We start from the raw sequence: 21668 nt of genomic DNA, 5'->3' as shown, positions 1-21668 counted from the left end.
TATCTCCCAGGCCTTGCTGCCACAGGTTGCCTGTCGGGACCTCGGGCTGTCTAGTCAGACGCACTGACTTGGTTAACTGTCTGCCACGGCTAAAAATAAGCCAGGGTGAGCGCTTTTTCCAAGACTAGCTTTCCTTTCAAAACCTGCATTTTCCCATCGTGCCTTCCGTGATCGCAAGTAGAAACGCAAACACGCTTTCATCCTTTTTTTGTGTATATTGTATGCTACGGAATTGACTACTTAATCAAAAGTTAGAGATGATGGACGAGATGAAAATGGAACCTTTTATTTCTCCTCATCACCTCGTGATGGGAAAATAATGAAGCTGTGACCTTGTGTGGCACTTTCCAGAGAAGGAGATCTCAGGGCTGTTTCCCTGGGCACACTCTGTTCTTTCTCTGTCTTTCACTCTGGGCGACTTCCAACCCTCCTCTATAATCACTCACCCACTTCCAGGTGCTCCAGCCTCAGAGAGTGAGAGGCCCAGAGTCAGGGCTCTAGTCAGCGGCAACTATAAATACTCCAAAAGCAATGGCTCTCAAGAGTTTTGGTCGGTGACATTATCAACCCAAGTTTATAAGGAGGACGGGGGGAGGGTAGATGTGCTTTAAATATTTTTAAAGTTCTTACCTCGTCCTTGTTGACCAGTCCCATCTTGGACATGTCTATGTTGAAGTAGTGGATGTTTGGCAGGCTGATTTCCATGTCTTCTATCTGGAATCCACCATAGTATATATCACCTTGGGCAACCATGGATCCATCTATCCATCCACCACTCACCCCCTCCCCAACCTACCCACTAGTCCGTTACTCAGGTTCCCCCTCTATCTCTGAAACAACCTTTGATGGTCCCCTACTGCCCAACACTGTTCTCCTATCCTGGTCCTATTATTAGACGGTGGGCCCACTCCTCTCCATGTACAAAACCTGCTTCTCAGAAAAGCAAGAGCTTCTTGGATCAGAAACCTGGGAGACTGCCTGGCCGGTGTGGCTCAGGGGTTGAGCGTCAACCTATAACCTCAATTCCCAGTCAGGGCACATGCTGGGGTTGTGCTTCGATCCCCAGTAGGGGACGTGCAGGAGGCAGCCAATTAATGATTCTCTCTCTTCATTGATGTTTCTATCTCTCTGTCCTTCTCCCTTCCCCCACCCCCCCGAAATCATTAAAAAAAATTTTTTTTAAAGAAAGAAACCTGGGAGACCTCTTCAGCATCTAACTGGTCTCCTGGGCCTGGCCAGTCAAGCTCCTAATTCCCTCCTCATTCCACTCCTAATGCTCCAGGCCTTTCCCTAACGTGTGTGGGCCCTGAGGTAAGGGTATAATTGGAGGCCCACATACCAGATGTCTAAAGATTTAGAAGTTATAAATCAAGCTAAAAAAAACTTTTCTGTAAAATATGTTGTATCTTTCTAATTTGACAAATATACCTTCATCGCAACCTGGAAGGCCAGGATCAGATTTAAAGTTCTCTGACTCCTCCCAGAGCCATGCCAGGACATAGCAGCATGTGAAGAGTCAGTCCCCAGCCCTGGCCCATCCCATCTTCTTTCTTATGTCAGGTGGGTTGACATCCCAGCTTACATATCAAGTCCCATTCATACCTCCTGAAAACATCTGACTTTTGCCCACTCTCAGGCCTAAGGGTACACACACCAATGGCATGATCTGCCCTCCAGAGGATGGATCTAGGGAAGAGACTGCTCAGGCTCTGGAATTAGTCTCAGGTTATTTGGGCAGGAAATTCTGGGCTACAGTTATCCAGAGAATGGGGGGATGCACGGGCTCCTGCCTTGGTCTTACTGACTTTTCATCCAGCGGAGAGAAGCTCAGCCAGAAGAAGGCCTGAAGAGAGCCTCCAGGGTGCTGGGCCATGGCAGGAGCCCCTCTGCCTAGGTCCAAGGGTAGTACTCTTCCTGTCTAGCCCCTCATGGCCACAGTTCAGGCCCATTTTTTAGATTTCTGCCACAGCCTCTCAACAGTTCTTGTCTGAAGTCTGTCATCCTTTTAATTTATTACCCTTCTTTCAGAGTGATCTTTCTCAAGTGCAAATATGGTGGCATCAGACCCTGCTTAAACCCCTGGGTGGCTCCTGAGAGCTTTCAGGATACAGTACAGACTGTCACTAAGACCACAGAGGCCCTCCTGATCTAGCTCCTGCCTCACCTCTAGGCACATGGAAAGACTTTCACTCTCGGAGCTTCACATGCGGCAGACCCTCGGCAGTAGATGACTGTTCCACGCTGCCTCCTGTCTCCATACGACTCTGCTCCCTCACTTCTGAGTGTGAACCCAGAGAACCCCCACTTGTTCCTTAAGACTCAACTCAAACACCTCTCCCTCCAGAAAGCCTGGATGGTCCTATCCCCTGTACCTGAGTTAGGTGCCTTCCTCTGTATTTCAATAATAATTTATTCTTTATTGCATATAGTTTACTGATATGATTCTTTCACTGGATGATGTTATCTTCGAGGGTAGGGACCATGTCTAATGTATCTTTCTATTCCTCATGCTTTGACAGAGGCATAATAACCATTCAATAATATCAAATGGATGGCTGGCTGGCTGGCTGGATGGATGGATAGATAAAATCACTCCGCATCTATCCTTCATTTTCTGGATCTCCTAAAACTTAAATATGGCAAGATGAAAAGACTCAAAGAATTTTCAGCAAAGCTAAAGAACTATAGCACTGGCCTGTGTTTTCAGGTTGGACAGATTTGTTCCATTTTTTACTCTCTCCTCACTTGCTATAACAAGCTTTTGAACAACAACAGATGTCATTTTTCATGTGTCTCCCACTTTCTTATTTTAACTCTCAACTCTTTCTCAGAGTTGACAACAAGTTCTCTCCGTCCTCAGAATGGCAAGTGATAAAACATACCTCAGGAACCCGGCTCAGGGAGAGCGCCTGGATGTCATAGAGGGTCTTCTGGACCGAGGGTGAGTACTCGCCTTTGTCATGGGGTCCAGCAAATTTCTCCAGGACAATGTCCCGAACGGTGTCCCTAGAACACAGAAAAGAGAACTGATGACTCATAGGGTGGTCTTTAGGAATGCGTTATAAAGCTGAGAAGCAGTGACCTTCCTGTCCCTCAGAAAGCAATTTTATTGTTGATTTTAGAAGAGATTAATATCTTGTAATATTAAAAAAAACCTCACTTGCTATGTCCTTACACACACACACACACACACACACACACACACACACCACTCAACAAACATATTGGGTGTCACTGGGCTATTTTCCTAACCTGGCACCAGGGCCCAGTGGGAATTCCAGGATAAATCTTCTGTGCTTGAAGAAGCCATGAAGGGGACTCCCAAGCACTCCAGCATTCTTACTCTCAGCATGGCTGATTCCTTGAATTGTTGTTTTAGGGTGTTTTTTTGTTTTTTGTTTTTCTCTGCACTAAATATTTTATTTTATTATTTTATTGAATTCTCTTAATATACCTGAGGCAGGTGCTGTTATTATCCCCAATTTATAGGGGAGGAATCTGAGCTTAAAAATTAAATAATCCACTTGCAGTCCTTCTCTTTAGTGGGAGGCCCAACTAGCACCCTAACTCTGGCATGCTCAATTTTGTACTCTTTTCAACAAAAATATATCAGGCTGCTGCCCATGGGAAACGCTTGAAATAAAAAAGGAAACACAGATTGAGGTGAGTTTCTCTTTAAGCATTTCCCAGCCTGTCACATCATCAAAGGAGCAGAGCTAAGCGTTACCAGTGGGAGCAAGCTACCGGGGGCAGATTCCAGCTCATCATAGCTTAGAAGTTTTGAACAATTAGAGCTTCAGCAAAGAAATGAGATGCCTGGTCAAAAAGTAAACTCTGGGGGTACAGAGGCTTAATTATAGCTTGTAAAGATATTATTATTTAATCATACCTTTATATTGTTAAGGCATTTATCATTTATAAAGTGCTTCAGTGAATGTTATCTCATTTTGAGTGTAGCTTAGAGTGACCAACTGTCACAGTTTGCTGGGGACCAAGAGGTTTCCTGGGACGTGAGACTTTCAGTTTGAAAATTAGAAAAATCCTTGATGCAGAAAGTTTAGCCCTTTCTGCATCTACGATGAAGTAGTAAAGCCAAATATCATTATCCTCACTTGATACCGAGGTTCTTAACATGGGGCCCTGGTCCAGCAGTATCAGCATCACCTGGGAGTTTGTTAGAAATGCAAGTTATCAGGCTTCACTTCAGACCTGCAGTCAGAACCTTTGGGGGGTGAGCCCAGTGACATACATCCTAACAAGCCTTCCCTGTGATTCTGTGAACACAATAATATTTTAGAACTACCGATTTCATCAATGAAAAGCAGATGGTCATGGAAATTAGGTGGTCCATTCAAGGTCATTATGGCTAATAGAATCTGAGATTCAAGTGCAGATTTATCAACTCAAAGTAAGACCATTGGCTTTCTGTTGTCCAACAAAAAGGATTTTGAACAGTGAGGAAGTTGAATTGAGTGGCCTCCAAGGTTCCCTTTAAATTGAAGACTTCATGAACTCCAGGCCCCAAGGACAAGGGCAGACACTACCTGTGCCAGCGCTAGGCCCTAGCACATGCTCATACCAGGTAGCCTCAAAGTCCACGTCACTGCCCCGGTAGCGCCACTTGCAGTACACTTGGGTGGCAAAGCACCGGTCCTTCACCTCAGGGAGGGTGGTGAACTGGTCCTTGATAAATCCTTCAAATCCAGACTGGGTCGTTTTCAAGACCTTGAGATCTTTGATTCCTGAATGAATGACTGGAGGTCCTGTTTTAAGTAAAAAGATAAGAGGGGATCAGTGCCTTCTTACTGATCCCTAGCCCTGAGGATTCTGGTCATTAAAACATGGCACACTATGCTTATACCGAGAACTACATCACTGCCCATGTTTTCTGTCTCCCTGACTCCTCTGAAGTCCAAATGATGAGGATGGTATGTCTTTCCCTCCATCTGGATTCCACGACTCACTGCCCTCTCCTGCCCTTGGAGAACTGAAGGTTAGAGACTAAACCTCCATGTTGTGTTGAAGCCCACAGAAATGAATACCTTCCTCTCAGCTACAAGTAGGGTTGTTTTCTAGTCCAAATACCTTCTATTTTTTTCAGCTGCATCTCTTTCAACAGAAAATCATGCTGAAATGACTTAATAAGCAGTTCTGTCTGCTGCTAGGACTCTCTGTTTGGGGGTAGTCCTCATGTGGATTGTCTATACTGACTTATGGCGCCAGTCACCACCAGATCCTCAGTTCCCTTGTGGTTATGAAGTCAGCAAAGCCAGACAACTTCATGAAGGGACCACAGTGTAAGCCTGACTGAGCCTAAATAGAGACGGGGAAGATGAGGCTGATGACATGCAAGGCATAGGTCTGCCTAAGTTTTTTGACTGAAGGAGAAAGGACAAAGTTGGTTCCTGAGGACCTGGGGGACAGAGTGCAGAGCTGAAAACAGTGGAGGGGATGATGTGGCTCTCCCCACAGCCCCTGATGTCACCTTGTGAGGCGAATCGGGGAGGTGGAGGGGTGAGAGGCATAATCTGAATAAGCTGTTTGCTTGTGTGCCAGGCAGTTTTAGCTCAGGGTCCAGTTGACAGGTGGAGCACAGAGTTAGTGAGGGAAGAATTATCTTTTTCTTTTTCTAAATGGAACACACTGTAGCTCCAACAGTTTGGTGAAGCCTAAAGAGACCACGGCTTCAGGTGACACACTGAGAAGCCCCAAGGCACAATGCTCTGTGAAGAACATCATTCTTCCCAAGGAGCAGTGATAACTGGCACAGCAAATGCTGAGCAGAGCCAGCGAGGCAGAAGCGGTATCCAATGGTGCCAACTTCTCCCTGAGCACATGAGACAGCCCCTCAGGCTGCCAGAAGGTGGGAGAGTTTAGCTGGAGAGGCCCAGAAGTTTTGTAATGAGAGAGTTACAAGGCCAGAAAATTTCAGGAATTAACATCACTATAGTCTGCTTTGTGTGCAGTCTGGTGAGGCTGGACATTCAGGGGACACTTGGGTACACATCCCCGCTAGCACAGTGCCATGGCAGGATGACAAAGGTCACCTCTATTCAGTCTTAAAGTTATTCCTGATTAATATCTAACCTTCCTGGTCTGCTTAGTAAATAAATCAAGGGCTGGAGGTGTCAGGCATCACTATGTTCTACATGGTCTTAGGTGAAGAATAAGAATGTAACTCATGATCCTCAATTACGATCCAGGGCAGCTTTAATAATCCAATGGTTTACATCGTTTGTGTGGTGTCAACGCCTTAGTTAATTCAGGAGCTGTGGAGTTTCAGAAGTAGATGAATAATGACTATATTTTGATATTTTCCTGGCCACAAGTGTGCATCTACTAGAGAGAGCAATGGCCAGGGGTTAGTGGTAGATCTGCTGATGAAACATGTACTGATTAAATAAGGTGTTCCAACCAGAGTGTTCCAAGATAATGTGGTAAAACTGAAAATTATATTTATTGAACACTAGTGCCCCGGTGCACGGACTTGTGCACATTGAAAGGAAATTAATTAGAAGGTGGCCGGCAGGGCAGGACTGGGTGGGGTGGGACTGGACCTCCCATGATCCCTCCCTGGCTGGCCACACCTGTGGTGGAGCTGCAGCTCGAAGGGCGTCTGCGGAGTGAGCAGTGTCCCTCCGGCAGGTGGGGTCCCCCAGCCTGGTCTGCAGGGATAGAGCCAAAACTGGCCCTCTGACATCCCCTGAGGGGTCCTGGATTGAGAGAGGGCTCCCTTTTCTCTGGTTCTGGGGTGCATCACCCGAGAACTACTGCTACCAAGTTGCCACAGCTTGGCAGATCTTGTGTTGAGCGTCTGCCCTCTGGTGGTCAGTACGCATCATAGATACTGGTTGGAGCATCTGTCCCCTGGTGGTCATTGCGTGTCATAGCTACTGGTCGGACGGTCACTTAGCCTTTAATATATATAGATTCTGAAGTTCTCATTGAAAGTTATATCTGCAGAAGAATCAAGAGAAGGACACCAGCAATGCCTTAATGCTATTAGGTTGTCCAGGTTTATCGGATTCTAGATGAAGACATGGTTCTGAAAAATCAGCATTTCTAAATGCAATGTGGAGCTGATCCAAGTGAGTCTAAGTCCCAAATCTGAGAGAAGTGTAGGAGTAATCAATAAGCATCTGTTGAATGAGTGAATGCATGAGTGCAACATGTCTGATTCACATCAAGAAATGAGTATCTCACAACTTAGTCTCTTTTTCTCTAGACAGTTCTCTTCCATTGGTCTTTACCGTTTCCCTTCCTGATCACCCCACCCACAACTCTAATACAGAGTGTGGCAGGGAGAGGGGGTGAGGGCATCAATATCCTCTAAGAATGTCTTGACTATCAGCATGAGTTTAGTTGTTATCTTTTTCACTCTTTACCTTACTGAATTCTCACATCTCTGTTACATAAGTAATTTTACCCAGGGGACTTCTAATCATTTGCCCATAGTGACCTGGCTAGGAACTGGCAGAAGTGGAGTTTGAAATCAATACCCCATTTTGAGATTCCATACATCTCTTCCTCCTTTTTGGATTATTCTTGTCTACACAAAGTTTTCTCCTTCCTTTAACTCTCCCCATTTCTTTACAATAAGAGGTCTTTCCAGGAGATAAAGGGGTTGCCACTTCCCATTCCATAGTGTACTTTGGAGGCCTCTAATACAGCCCCGACTGAAAAAATACCATCTCCATTGTTCTGAAATGGAATGTGAAACATCATTTTTAGAGTGGCCCCTATGTGTCTTGAAAACTTTTTATTCCTTAAAAATGTCTTATTGAAATACAAAGACCCCTTAAGGGACTGACTCTTTAAACCTTTATAAATTAATACTATAATCTATTTCCAATAGTAATTCCCTTCTAAAAAATATCCTATAGAAATGAAAGTGGGTTTGCAATCAGAAGTAGTGTTAAAAAAAGTAGTGGGAACACTTGAAGGGAGATAAAGAGAAGGTGAAGGAGAAGCAAAGGCAAACTTTATCTATTTTATCTTTTCCTAAACAGCTGGCCTTGATTGCCAGCATCCATGTAATTAAAAAAAACTTTGGCTCCTCCAATGGTCTTAATTATAAGAGGATGCCTGGGTACTGTTGCATAATGGTTGAGACCACAGCCTTGGGCCTCAGAATCTCTAAATTCAAATCTAAGCGCTCTCTGTGCCTCTCCTCCCCAATTTATGAGCACTGTTCCCCTGAGAAAGTTACTTAAACTCTTTCTACCTTGATTTTCTCATCTGTCAAATGGAGATGGTAACCATACTTATTTCCTAGTTGACAGATGTCTAAGAAAAACTTGTAAAGAAAAATGGCTGCCCCATAGAAATGCTCTATAAAGGTTTTTATGATGATTTTGCCAGAACTGACTTCTTCTTAAAACTTCTACCACCTGTAAATATTCCCCAGGTTTCACAAAGGCTCATTGGGTTCTGAAAACTATTTCTGATGTGCCATCACTATCCACATCCGGCCAGGGACGAGATGTATTCATCTTCCAGGAGTGTCACTCCTGCTAGGCAACTTTGAAATGATCTCCTTTCTTGCTAGAATAAGAAAATGGAGAAAGCAGTTGCATTTTCTAATTTGTTTTGGCCTCGGTTTCACACAGAATAAAATGTCTCATGTTCCCAAGGACAGTTAACTATTTGCTACAGTTTTGGCAGAACACAAACCATCTACTCGGGTGCACTCATCATTCTATGAACAAAAACAACAACAGAAAACCTATACTCTTTGAATGTGAATTTTTTCCCTTGGCAGACATTAGACTCTGGATGAAATCAGAGAGCTTATTGTATCTCCTCTGTTGGCAGTGCCCCAGCTTCCTAAACACTGGTAAGCACTTGAGCCTTTCAAATTCATAGACCCATCAACTAAAAATGTGATGCCTCACACACTTTAAAGAAGATTCCAATTTAGACTAACAAGAAGGAATTCAACCCCAAAGACTGTCCTATTCTAGGTTACTTCCCATTAAACCACTTAATCAGCTTTTTAAAATTTTTTGCTTTTTTTATTTTTTACTTTTTGTCTGTCTGCCATGGTTATGGAGTAATGCACAAGGAAGATTTTCACATTTCACTTTGCTAGAATATAATCTTCTCCAGCTTTTAGTGTCCTCCTACACACTTAACAGATTGTGGTGTATCTCTCAGAGAAGCATACATCCTCCCCTTTTAGTTCTCCAAGGGAAAGACACTCACTGGGAATTAATAGAAAAGTCCAATTCCTTACCTACGCATCAGGTGTCACAAAGCACAAAGCTTTACTGAGCCAAGAAAAAAATCCTGTCATGAAGAGGATAATTGCTTCCACATTTAACACCTCCAAAAAGGACACAAATAGCTAAAAGCAGAATATTTTAAAACTATATGAAATCATTCTAGTAGAAAACCTCAAACTTATAAAGTGCTAGAAAAAATGAAGATCAATTAAATGTCATTTGCTTTGAGAGTCCATTTAGCGCATGCAGGGAGAGCGAAAGCTCCCTCTGTGCACTCCTGGGTGGGGAGAGCTGACATCACCCAGAGGAAGGAAGTTAACTGGGCTTTTGTACCACTAGGTGATAATCAAGATGATTTTAAAAGACCTGGGGTTTGCCAAGAACTCTTCTTTTGGATGAACTGGAGAGCACTTTAGTCTTGATATCTAAAGGACATACCCAGCCTTCTTGGCAGTGGCCATCTCTGGCCTGAGTCTCCCACTTGTCCCATCTCACGTCTATGGTCTGCTCAGCTTGACATCTCTTAAATCTATTCTCCTCCAGGACTTCCCTGTCATCATCCCTTCCTTAAAACCATCTTCCTACTCCCACTCGTTTCCATGTTAATAGACTATTTTTCACAGCCAGTTGAGATCTCATCTGCATCTTCCATTCCTCTATTTAGCCATGAATTTTTATAATTAGTGTCAGATTGGGAGAAATTTGATGAGTTATGATTCAAATAGTGCAGAGGTTTGGGGCCCAATAGAGTTTAAATTAGTAACTCAACCATCCTAGTGACTTCAAGGCATGGCTAAGCTTGGAGCTCACAGAGACACATGAAAGAAAGAGTTTGGAAGATCCAGGTTCCATATAACACCTAAACCAACAGTCTGCACCCCACATACAGGGTCCAGCCCTCCTCTCAGAGCTGGGGAAGTCACAAACATAACAGTCCTCGTTCCTTTGGGTGAACAAATTTCTTTCACTCTTCCAGATTCTCCCATGGAACTAGCAGACTTTGAGACAGCCTAAAGTACACTAACTGATGCAATGGGAGTTTGACAGCAATTCTCAGGGCCCAAAACAGTGCTTGAGAGTCAGTAGGCTTTCTATAAATGTTTGCTCAATTGATAAGAATGAATCCAGTCCACTAAGAGAAACCCAGTTACATATTCTGCTGGGAAAAGTCCCTTTTGGGAGTTGCATGGCTGAATATGTGATTAAGTGCATGTGTTTGAGGGGGCAGAATTCTCACCAACCTAGCCAGCCCCCCACCAAAAGCCCTACTTAGGGGTTTATAACAACAGCCTTCACTCTGGATTGGTGTGTGTGTGTGTGTGTGTGTGTGTGTGTGTGTGTGTGTGTGTGTGTAAAATGATTATTTTCTTCAGTTAAGCCTACACAAGGGCATTTCTTATGACAATAATTGTATATTGGCTCAACTCACAGTTTCAACTCTTAGATAATAAACAAATGAAGAATTAAAATCTGCAGCCCAAAGAGCACCAGATCCTTACTCTCCAAAGAGGTACAAAGTACAAATGTCATCTTCATACACACAACACTGGAAGATATGTGTGTGCACTCACATATGTGTGCACATACATACTGCCTACTCTTGAGGCAACTGATGCTTCTTGCCCTCCCCTGATCCCTCCAGCCCCAGGGCATATTGGAGAGGCACTGGATTCCAGATGAGTCAAGCTGAGCTTCTGGGAACACTGCCACAGTGATCGTAATACCCTGTAGCTCTTTAACTTTCTGCAGAAAGAAAAAGCTCTGGCCTAATTATGGTGACTAGTTTTTCCACCTTACAGCAGCCGGGTGACTACAATTCAGGCTGATGATAACTCCTAGAAATTCCTAGAAAGAACAAGGGTGTGAAGAGCAGCCGGTTTCTTATTATGATCAGAAGAACCTTATATTTGACCACCCCACTTCCAACTCCAGGGCTCTGCTAACATATTCTTTATAGAAGTCATCACTGTTCTATTTGCCAAACTGCACAGTTCCTCTTCAGTCTTCTTTTCACCTTCCAGTGGCAGAGACGGCTAGCTGTTCACTAAATCTACTTCCTCTTCCTCCTGGGTACCTGGCTAGACTACTTTTCCCAGCCTCCCTTTGCAGTTAGGTGAGGCTGTGTGATTGGCTGCTCTCAAGTAGAAGTGCTATGTGCTACTTTCAGGCCTGGGGTTATTGTAATTATGTTCCACCATTAATTTTAAAATTTCTTAAGAATTATATAATTGTCATTGCTATGTTAAGTGAGGTTCATTTTTATAGTAATAGTACGCAAATAATGTGTCAGGGAAACTTGATTGTTATTTACTAGCTATTTCCTATAATACTTATTATAATTAAAGCACAGTATGATACTTAAAATACTGGTCAGAAAGATCAGAAATTTGGGGGTTTGTCAGCGTGGGCCTTTTTTCCTTACCTCAAAACCTGGTAATAAAAACGATCCACTCCATTTAACTCCCAGATTTGTTGCAAAAGCTATTATTTCATTTTTCATTTTTAAGAAAAAAGTAGATTGTTTTAAAATATAATTTAAAGTCACAATGCTCAATCCCATCTCAGATTAAAAAGCCTTCAAAATTCTCTACAGTTTCCTATTAAACAGAATAACTTAGAAGAAAAGAAACCTGAAATTGCTATAGAAGAATCAAAACATGAAAAATATTTTCTCACCACTCCTCATCTGTTCAACCTCACAGAAGTGCGTTCCAGTGGGAGTATGAATAAATGCGTGGACATGCTTAGCTCCATTCTGAAAATTAGAAACCAACATTGTTTCCAATAAAATTTCAGCATGTCATAAAGCCAATTTCTTTAATTAAACTGAGAGCACAAATAAGTAAAAGTAACCTTTTCAAAACGCTTCCAAGGGACTTCTTCCACGTAGACTTGAGCTCTGATGACATGGTTAAAAGAAGAAAGGAAATGTTCACAGATATTCATAGCAAACGTTTCTATGCTTTTGATCTGTAAAAAGAAACAAAATGGGGGTGAGACCAAGATGGTGGTGTAGGCCTCCCACAACCACATCAAAATTACAACTAAAATACAGAACAACCATTATCCAGAACCATCAGGAAGCTGGCTGAATGGAAGTCCTACAACTAAAGAGGTAAAAAAGAAAGAACACAGAGACTGGTAGGAGGTGTGGAGGCATGGAACAGGCTGGTCCAGCACCCACGTGTGCCACTTTTTTAATTAGGTGGGAGATTGTCTCTGCAGAGGCCGCCCAGAGGAGCAAGGGGTCCCAGCCCCACAACAGATGCCCAGCCGAGGGTCCCAGAGCTGGGAAAAGAAGTCCCCGTAACTACGGCTGTAAAAACCAGTGCAGATTGGGGCTCACTGACACAGAGGCTGCTGGAGTGGTGAGTGTTCTCCCAGACGAGGTACTTGCAGGAATCATTGTTCTTATGCTGGGACGTCCCCAGTCACAGGGCTGACTGACAGCCATTTCTGTTTGCTCCACCCTGGTGATTCCCTGAGACCCGCCTCATCCAATTTCCAGCCGTACCCAACCTGTGTGCAGCGGATTTTGCATATGAATAGCCTGTCCTTGCTCAGGCTAAAATCTGTCAAACAAACTGCAGCTGGTCAGGGAGCCCCAAACCTATCAATAAATGGCCCAAGACCCGGCACCACCACCCACCTGCCTTGCTTCACAGATGGGCCTCATCTGGGCACTTCCAAACCTGACACAAAGAAAAGGAATCTGCAGATCTCTCTATAGCTCCTGCTGTGTGGCCCCAGGCAGTGGCTGCCTTTACTCCTCTCTGGAGACTCAAGAGCCAGTGTACCCAGTGTCAGATCATACCTGATTACAACTCTACACATCCATAAATAACACACTCAAGGGGCAGACTCAGTGAACATCAAAGCCCCACTGAAGCAAGTCCTGCTCCATAGGGTGTTTCCTGCACAGCAGCTCTCCCTCTGTAGTCACAGCTGGTCCTCATAGCCAATTGGCCTGGAAGTCAATTCCTCCCAGTGACACCAATAGCAATCAAGTCTCAACTACAACAAGACTGTGCACACAGCCCACAAAGGGGTGCACCAAGAGTGTCCACCTCAGGTGATTGGGGAGGCTGAGCCACTGGGCCCTATAGGACACCTACTACACAAGGCCACTCTATCAACTCAAGGAGACATAGCAGCTCTTCCCAATACATAGAAATAAACACAGAGAAGCAGCAAAAATGCAGAGACAAAGAAACATGTCACAAATGGAAGAAAGCAAACTACTGGATACAGAGTTCAAAATCACAGTTATAAGGTTACTCAAGAATCTTTTAGAGACCTCCAAGGGACTTAGTGAGACTTTTAAGAGTCTTAGTGAGAATGCCAAAAAATGGAAAAGGACAAGTCAGAAATTAAGCATACACTAACTGAAATAAAGAATAATATACAAGAATTCAACAGTAGACTAAAGGATCCTGAGAATCAAATCGATTTGAAATATGAGAAAGCAAAAACACCCAACCAGAAGAGAAAAAAGAAAAAAGAATCCAAAACTATGAAGATAGTGTAAGGAGCCTCTGGGACAACTTCAAGCATACCAACATCCACATTATGGGGGTGCCAGAAGAAGGGAGAGAGCAAGATATTGAAAATATATTTGAAGAAATAATGACAGAAAACTTCCCCTACCTGGTGAAAGAAATAGACTTAAAAGTCCAGGAACCACAGAGAATCCCAGACAAAAGGAACCCAAAGAGGACCACACCAAGACATATCATAATTAAAATGCCAAGGGCTAAAGACAAAGAGAAAATCTTAAAAGCAGCAAGAGAAAAGCAGTTAGTTACCTACAAGGGATTGCCCATACGACTGTCAGCTGATTTCTCAACAGAAACTATGCAGGCCAGAAGTGGCAAGAAATATTCAAAGTGATTAATAGCAGGGACCTACAACCAAGATAACTCTACCTAGCAAAGCTGTCATTTAGAATTCAAGGTCAGATGAAGAGCTTCACAGACAAAAAAATGGTAAGGAGTTCATTACCACCAAACCAGTATTATATAAAATGCTGAAGGGTATTCTTTAAGAAGGGGAAGAAGAAGAAAAAGATAAAGATAAAAAATATGAACAACAAAATGGCAACAAATACATATCTATCAACAACTGAATCTAAAAATCAGAATAAACAAATGCAAAATCTAATGAACAGAATAAACTGGTGAATAAAATAGAATCAGAGGCATAGAAATAGAATAGACTGATGATTCTCAGAGGGAAGGAAGGATGGTGGGCAGGAAGAAATTAAACAAAGATCTTATGTGTATACTAGTGGCCCGGTGCATGAATTTGTGTGCATGGAAAGGATATTAATTAGAAGGTGGCCATCGGGGTGGGACTGAGCAAGATGGGCTGGACATGCCCTGGAGCCAACCTCCCATGGTCCCTCCCAGGCTGACCGTACCTGGGTAGCACCGTGGCTCGAAGGGCATCTGCAGTCACTGCAGCTCCGCAGTAAACTAGATTTGGGGCCGACAGTGCCCCAGCAACAACATAACCCACAGCCAAAGGTGGAATCACACAGCCCCATGAGGAATCGGGCTCCCTCCTCTCTGGTTCTGGGATGCATCACCTGAGAACCACCACTGCCAAGTCACCACAGCTCAGCAGCTCCTGCATTGAGCATCTGTCCCCTGGTGGTCAGTGTATGTCATATCTACCAGCCAGTCAGATGGTCAGACAGTTGGACAGTCACTTAGCCTTTTATATATATATAGATATGCATTATCTATGAACACAGACAATAGGGTGGCAAAAGCCTGGGGTGGGGCAGGACCCAGGTGGGTTGGAGCAATAGGGGGGAAAAGAGGGACTTCTGTATAATCTCAACAATAAAGATTTAAAAAAAAACATTTTAAAAAAGAAACAAAATGCTAGTGATCAGAAATACTTGTCCCACTTAAAAATAATTTTTAATATCCATGGATCTCCCTTTTGAATCAAGTGCTATCTAGAGACAGAGAAATGTAAAATTAGAAAGAATCTTGAGAGCTGAATTGGTTGTTATTCCAATTTTTCACAAAGGCTCCTAAGTGTAATTGATAAATCACCATCACCAAGTGAGACTATCATTTTTCTTAAGAAACCTGCTTTGTAGGACATGTGTCAATCAGTAGATGAGCAAAAGTAACTTATTCAGATGCTTCTCGCAATGAGCTTGCCATCACCTACACCAGGTACAGTACTACATTATACTCCAAAACGCTCTGGACTCTATGAGGCTGGCAAATAGGCCTCCAAGTTTTCCGAGGAAAAATGTTAATGAAGGGTCACTTCAGCTGTCTTTGCCTTGCAAACAGGCTTTCTGTTGACCATCCTCAGCTCTTCACCCTCATAAAGCAGCTCCTCACTTCCACACAAATTCTTCATATTAATCTCCAGGCAATGTTTGATGGTGTTATCATAATCTACAGATTATTTAGGGCTTTCCTATAATTAAGGTGGACTATTTATACAGGTTTCCCCAGGATAAATCTGACATTTTTGAGACATATTCTACCTGTTGTCCTAGAATAATTATTAATAGCATCCCGTTCTACTCTCAAAAGTGTCCTGATTTGGAAAATGAAAGGACTAACTTAAAAAGATACATACACCCCCATGTTAATTGCAGCATTATTACAGTAGTCAAAATATGGAAATGACCTAAGTGTTCATCAATGGATGAATGCATAAAGAAAATGTGATATATATAATGCAGTGGTTCTCAACCTTCTGGCCCTTTAAATACAGTTCCTCAATGTTGTGACACAACCATAAAATTATTTTCGTTGCTACTTCATAACTGTAATGTTGCTACTGTTATGAATCGTAATGTAAATATCTGATATGCAGGATGGTCTTAGGCGACCCCTGTGAAAGGGTCGTTTGACCACCAAAGGGGCCCCGACCCACAGGTTGAGAACCGCTGATATAATGGAATATTATTCAGCCATTAAAAGAATGAAATTTTGCCATTTGCAAAAACATGGAGAACTTGAGGGCATTATGCTAAGTGAAATAAGTCAAACAGAGAAAGAAAAACGCTGTATGATCTCACTTATATGTGGAATCTAAAACAAACTCAAAACAAACTAATAAAACCAAGCCCACAGATACAGAGAACAGATTGGTGGTTGCCAGAGGTGAGGGGTCGGGGGTGAGAAGTCAAATGAATAAAAGGAGTCGAAAGGTACAAACTTCCAGTTGTAAAATAAATAAATCAGGGGGATGTAATGTGCAGCATGGAGACCACAGTTAGTGGGACTATACTGCATATTTGAAAGTGGCTAAGAGAGGAAATCTTAAACGTTATCACAAGAAAAACGATTCTGTAACTATGCATGGTGATGGATGTTAACTAGACTTATTGTGGTGAACATTTTGCAATAAAGGCAAATATCAAACCATTATGGTGTACACCTAAAACTAATGTATGTTGTATGTCCATTATGTTTCAATTTAAAAAATAGGAAAAATGTGTTCTGGTTTGGATAAAAAATGATACGATCATTTTGTCTAACATGAATTAATTTGGTGTTCAAACATCCAGATTCATTCCTTCACTTCTCTTCACCTCTCACACAGTACAGAAAATGTAAAAATCTGTGCTACCCAGCTCTCTTTTGTGGTGCAGTACAAAAACCTGTTTTCAATTTATGTTTTTAAGAGAGCAATGCCTTTGTCCATAGCCATGTCTGTGCTTGCTGGGCCATTCTGATTAGCAAGAGAAAGGTTCAGAGTGGAGATATGCCTTGCAGAATTTGTATTTCAGTTAAATTTGTTCATTTCATGGGTGTGGATTTCATGCCAAAAAGCATGAGAAAAGAAGCTTTCCTATCTACATTTCTTGTCTTTTTAGGCTTCTTAGCAAATAAAAAATTTTTTCTTGAATTGCCCAGAAATCTGCTGGTGGACCAGCACAGCTTCACTCACACTTAAAGAAACTTGAGGTGAAAGTGCTAACATATCAGACTCTATCAGTTCCAATGCCCTTTGGAAGAGTATAATTGCTGCCATATATGGATACTAAATGGTCATCGAGTTAGGAAGACCAGGAAAGCATTAAAAGTTGGACAAATATATTTCAAAGTGTATCTTGTACTTAAGATTTTCTTTTATAGCAACACCAACAAGAGAAATGGTATTTTCTTCTATAAATTTTAAGAGGAAAAAATAAATAATTAGACTCAAAGAAATGAATGACAAAAATGTGTAAATTTATGATCTGAAACGCTCTCAGGACCTTGATTTGTCATGGTCCTAATCAAGAGATAACCGTAAAATTCTTTAATAGGATTCTCTATCTAAAAGGTGTTATAAGTGTTGAGATCCAAGAAAAGAGAACAAAGAGGTGAATTTAAAACAAACAAACAAAAACAACCAAGCTTTTCTGTAAGACTGGGAACTTTAGAATGGAAAAGAAAACTTTTTTTAATGGCTTAAATGTAAAAATAAGGTTTAAAAGCAAAGGGAACTTGAAATAAGCAAGCAATATCATTATGTTATAGAATAGTGAATCCTGCATCGTAATTGGCAGCATCTAAGAATAATAACACATACTCCTTTGAACTTTGCCAAGACGTGAACTGTGTTCTTGATGGTGTCTGTAGGGATGATGTCTGAATTATCTCCATGTAGATAATCTTTTTTGGAGCTCAGAGTAAGTTGCACCGAAGTTGCCACCTCTTTAATGCTGTGAAATTTTCCATCTCGCTGAATACGGAGAACTTTTACCATATCCTTCCCGTAGCCAGTTCGGACAAACTCCACCTCATCATTCTGCAATGAAAACATAGTTGTTGATAAAGGCTAAGTGAAAGCAAAAGGTCAATTGCAATTTGTCTAAGCCTTAATTGTATCATATACAGCAGGTCCTCGTTCTGGTATAATTGATCAGATGCCATACTAACTTAACTTTTATTTATATCAATTAGCCTGTGGTAAAACTGGTTACATAATAATGTTTTTCACTGTAGTGCCAAGAACCTATCAATGTTAAGTGAGGAATTACTATAATTGTAATAATCAGAGTATTCTTGAAAGCAAGGTCATGTCTCACTTTTGAAGAAGAAGGGAGAAAGGAGAATCACAAGTAACCAATGAAACTATATCAGATTGGCCTGAACACAGGAAGATGGCTTTCTTGATAATAATAAGTAATAATAATAACTGTACTTCATGGGCTAAACGACTCTGTTTTATTTAATCCCTGCTAAGGTAATCCTTATAACAGCTCTGAGAACTAGTATTATTCCCATTTTACAGAGGGAAAAACTGAGGTTCCAAGAGTTTAAGCAACTTGCCCTCCTACACATAGCTAGTAAAGGATAGAGCCAAGCACTCACACTCAGGTCTGTTGACTTTACCTTGTGTACTCCTAACCACTACATAAACAGCCTTTCTTGTATAAAATGCTTTGACTATGTGAACTGGAAATAATTGTATTCCCTTTTTTATAGAGAGTGATATTCTGGAGAAAATGTCCTGTGATCAATAAAAACAATTTGAAAATTGATTCTTCTACCTGCTGGCAGGAAGAAGGGTAATTAGTGGCAGGGTCCAGATTACCTTCAGGAGTGCGGAGCCAGGGCCATCTGACACAGGGAAAGCTATGCTTTAGCAAAGAGACACTTAATAAAAGCTTCGTGATTGAGTCATTAGTACTCTTGTCTGAAGCTGGAGCCCTCACTAGCTAATACGTCCGTCTCCACTGCTGGGTTCCACAGGACGTGTTCCTGGGCTTTATTGGTGTTTGAGAGGAGAGGCAGGAGGGAGCAGAGGAACAAAAAAACATTTTTTTTTTCAGCATTGAAATTGCACATTAAAATTGTAATGAAAGAAGGGAACAAAAGTAAATCAAAACCAACATTCAGTGAGAATGTGGGGAAGGGCTCAGGGAAGGAAACTGGCCTGCTCATGGCACATAGGTGATATGCTGAGAAACCCCAGGATTGCCTACAAATGTTTGCATAAAAAATCACCAGGTCCCCTGGGAAAGTTTTTAAAATTCTAGCCAACATCAGAAATTATTGTAATGTTCTTAATCACAGTGAGATGGGAGGCTGTCTTAAATCTTGGGGATAAACCCTAAAAATGTGTGGTGTCTGAATTCAATCCTTTCTCTGTGGGAAGGACACATTGAAGGGACAACTCTTGGAGAGATCCCTCAAAAGCCTCTGACCCAATCGTTGGGAGACTTATAATTCAAAAACAGGACCAATAAGAAAACAGAAGGAGCAGACTTAAGGGATCCTAATGAGAACTATAATAGTGACAGGGAAAGGGGCATGTTGTATAGTTATAATGGCTTTGGAATCAGAGCAGGCCCAAATGCTGCCTTCCTACGTACTAGTATAGCTTTGTAGCTTGTGACAAATAATTTGATGTCTCTGAGCCTCAGCGTTCCCATTTGTACCAATGAAGATAGACACTCCTTCTTGTAGGGTTTCTGGTGAGTGTGAAAGACCTGGTTCAGTTCCTAGTACCTAGTGATGCAGAGAGGTCAACCCTAATAATAGTGGTCACATCCGGCCTGGCTGTGGGCACAGCAGCAGCAGAGAGAGCCAAGGGGACCTTGAGAAGGCCCAGTCTTTGGAGTGGAGAGCACTATTGGTAGCAGCTAAGAAAGACTCTGATGTGCCTTGAGCAACAAGAGATTCTACCTGGGGGAGAGAGGCACCTGGCTGGCTTGGGGCCCTTGGATGATATGGGCTGGGATCCAGAACCAAAGTCTCTGAAATTATCCATTGTCGCCAGTGCACAGTAAGACTCAACAAATGTTATTCCTCAGTTCCATCCTCTGCCACAAAATCCTCAAGGTACAGTAGGTTAGTCTGTGAAAGCAAGTGGTCCCTAAGTGATATATATGAACATTAAATGATAGCCACTCTTCCTAGCCCCAGCCTGCTCATCTCTCCAGCTTCATGTCTTGCCACACTATTTTGAACTGCTTCGCTGTCCTGAGCTGACTGTGGTTGCCTAGGCTCTGCATGCTTTTCAGCCTGTAGACCTTTGAATTTGCCATTCTTTCTTTCTTGAACACTCCTTCCCTTCCTCACTACCCAACTACCAACCTCTTCACCTGCCTAACTTCTTCTGGGCGTCCTTCAATCTCAGATGTCACTTCTCCCGGTAATGTGCCCCAGCCCCTCAGGTCTGGAGTAGGTGCCCTTCAGTGCGCTCTCAAAATAGTTATTTTGTCAAATTGTATTGCAATTGCCTCATTTTGTGTCTAATTTCTTCAGGAATGGTAAATTATGGAAGCAGGAACAATTTTTATCTTAGTTGTTATGGCAACCCCAGTGCTCCGCACAGTGCCTGGAACATGAAGAGGTACTTAATAAAGTGCTTAATAAATGTGTCTTGAATGAATGAATGGTGCACCACCACCTCCACCCCTGTGTGGTGACACAGAATAGTTCATGAAAATATCCCAAAGATTTCAATGCAGGAAGAGCTGCTTTAGCTCAATCGGGAAGTTCCTCTTCCTGGGAAGGTGGGGAAGGCCCCTTCTTTCCTCTGATCACCACAGCCTGGAGATCACAGGCACAGCTGGCCAGAGAACAAAGGCCCAGGAAGGGCAGAGCTGGGTGTAGACAGAGTCAGCGATGCAGCACAAAGTGTTCGCATTGCTAACAAGACCGAGCGCTCCAGCACAGCGCAGCCGTCCCAGAGTTCATGCACGTCACACACAAGAGAGGTCAGTGGTCCTTAGCAAGCTCCTGATGCATAGCAGGTTCTGGCCTCAGCACCCGAGCAAGGCTGGAGTAATCAAGCTTGCCGAGCAATGAGTCCGAATAAAAAGGACACAACCTTCTGAGGCTGGAACAGAATGGAACAGGAACGATGTGGGACACCCAAGGGTCTCTCAGCAGGACCCGACAACACGGGTGATAGCCTGGACCACAGCTGACGTTGTTCTTTTTAATAAGGCTTCCTCACTTCCATAGTCAGAGAAATCAGAAGTGCCAGAACCTCCTTTGCATCATGCCCAGTATGGCGCAGAGACCCACATCCGAGACCGCTGCACAGTAAAATGCAAAGGCCGCTCTCATCTGGCGCGTGGTCAGGGGCTGAGAGCGTGGGCTCTGGGCTCTGGGCTCTGGGCTCTGGGCTCTGGGCTCTGGAGTCAGGCAGGCCGGGTGTGGATCTTTGTCCTGCTACCTAGTAGCTCTGTGAATGGAGGCAAATTTCTCCATCTATAAAATGGGAATAATAGCAGTGCACATTTCTTAGGATTGCTGTGAGGATTACATAAGAAAAAACATCAAGTACTTAGAAAAGTGTCTGGCAAATAGTAAGTGTTCAATAAATGTTAGCTATAGTTATCATTGATAAATAATAATTCTATTTCAAATGTTTGCATCAAAGGGTCCCATGGTTACTGTTCGCAATAAATACCCAGACTGCACACCGATCCAGAACAACGGTGGCGAAAATCAAAGACTG

The 21668-nt window shown here is 42.7% G+C and overlaps 1 protein-coding gene across 2 annotated transcripts in view; it reads right to left on the bottom strand.

Annotated features, from left to right (window-relative positions):
* Positions 1-21668, bottom strand: part of LOC102244414 (uricase) — a 31192-nt gene that overhangs the window by 2437 nt on the left and 7087 nt on the right. Inside the window, exons 1-7 of one of the 2 annotated variants that reach the window (XM_005865698.2) lie at positions 20294-20521; positions 17781-17999; positions 12078-12194; positions 11901-11979; positions 4580-4763; positions 2883-3006; positions 631-714 (exon numbers count right to left, since the gene is read on the bottom strand). In XM_005865698.2, coding sequence (XP_005865760.1) covers positions 631-714; positions 2883-3006; positions 4580-4763; positions 11901-11979; positions 12078-12194; positions 17781-17957 — 765 coding nt within the window. In that variant the 5' untranslated portion in view covers positions 17958-17999; positions 20294-20521. Of the gene's footprint in view, positions 1-630; positions 715-2882; positions 3007-4579; positions 4764-11900; positions 11980-12077; positions 12195-17780; positions 18000-20293; positions 20522-21668 lie in introns of those variants that run through there. The other variant, XM_005865697.1, reaches the window with a different exon arrangement.

The sequence above is a fragment of the Myotis brandtii genome, unplaced genomic scaffold (genome assembly GCF_000412655.1).
Source record: "Myotis brandtii unplaced genomic scaffold, ASM41265v1 scaffold21, whole genome shotgun sequence".
Taxonomy (NCBI): Eukaryota; Metazoa; Chordata; class Mammalia; order Chiroptera; family Vespertilionidae; genus Myotis; species Myotis brandtii.
Note: the sequence above shows the minus strand (reverse complement) of the source record. Positions and strands in the feature narration are given on the sequence as shown.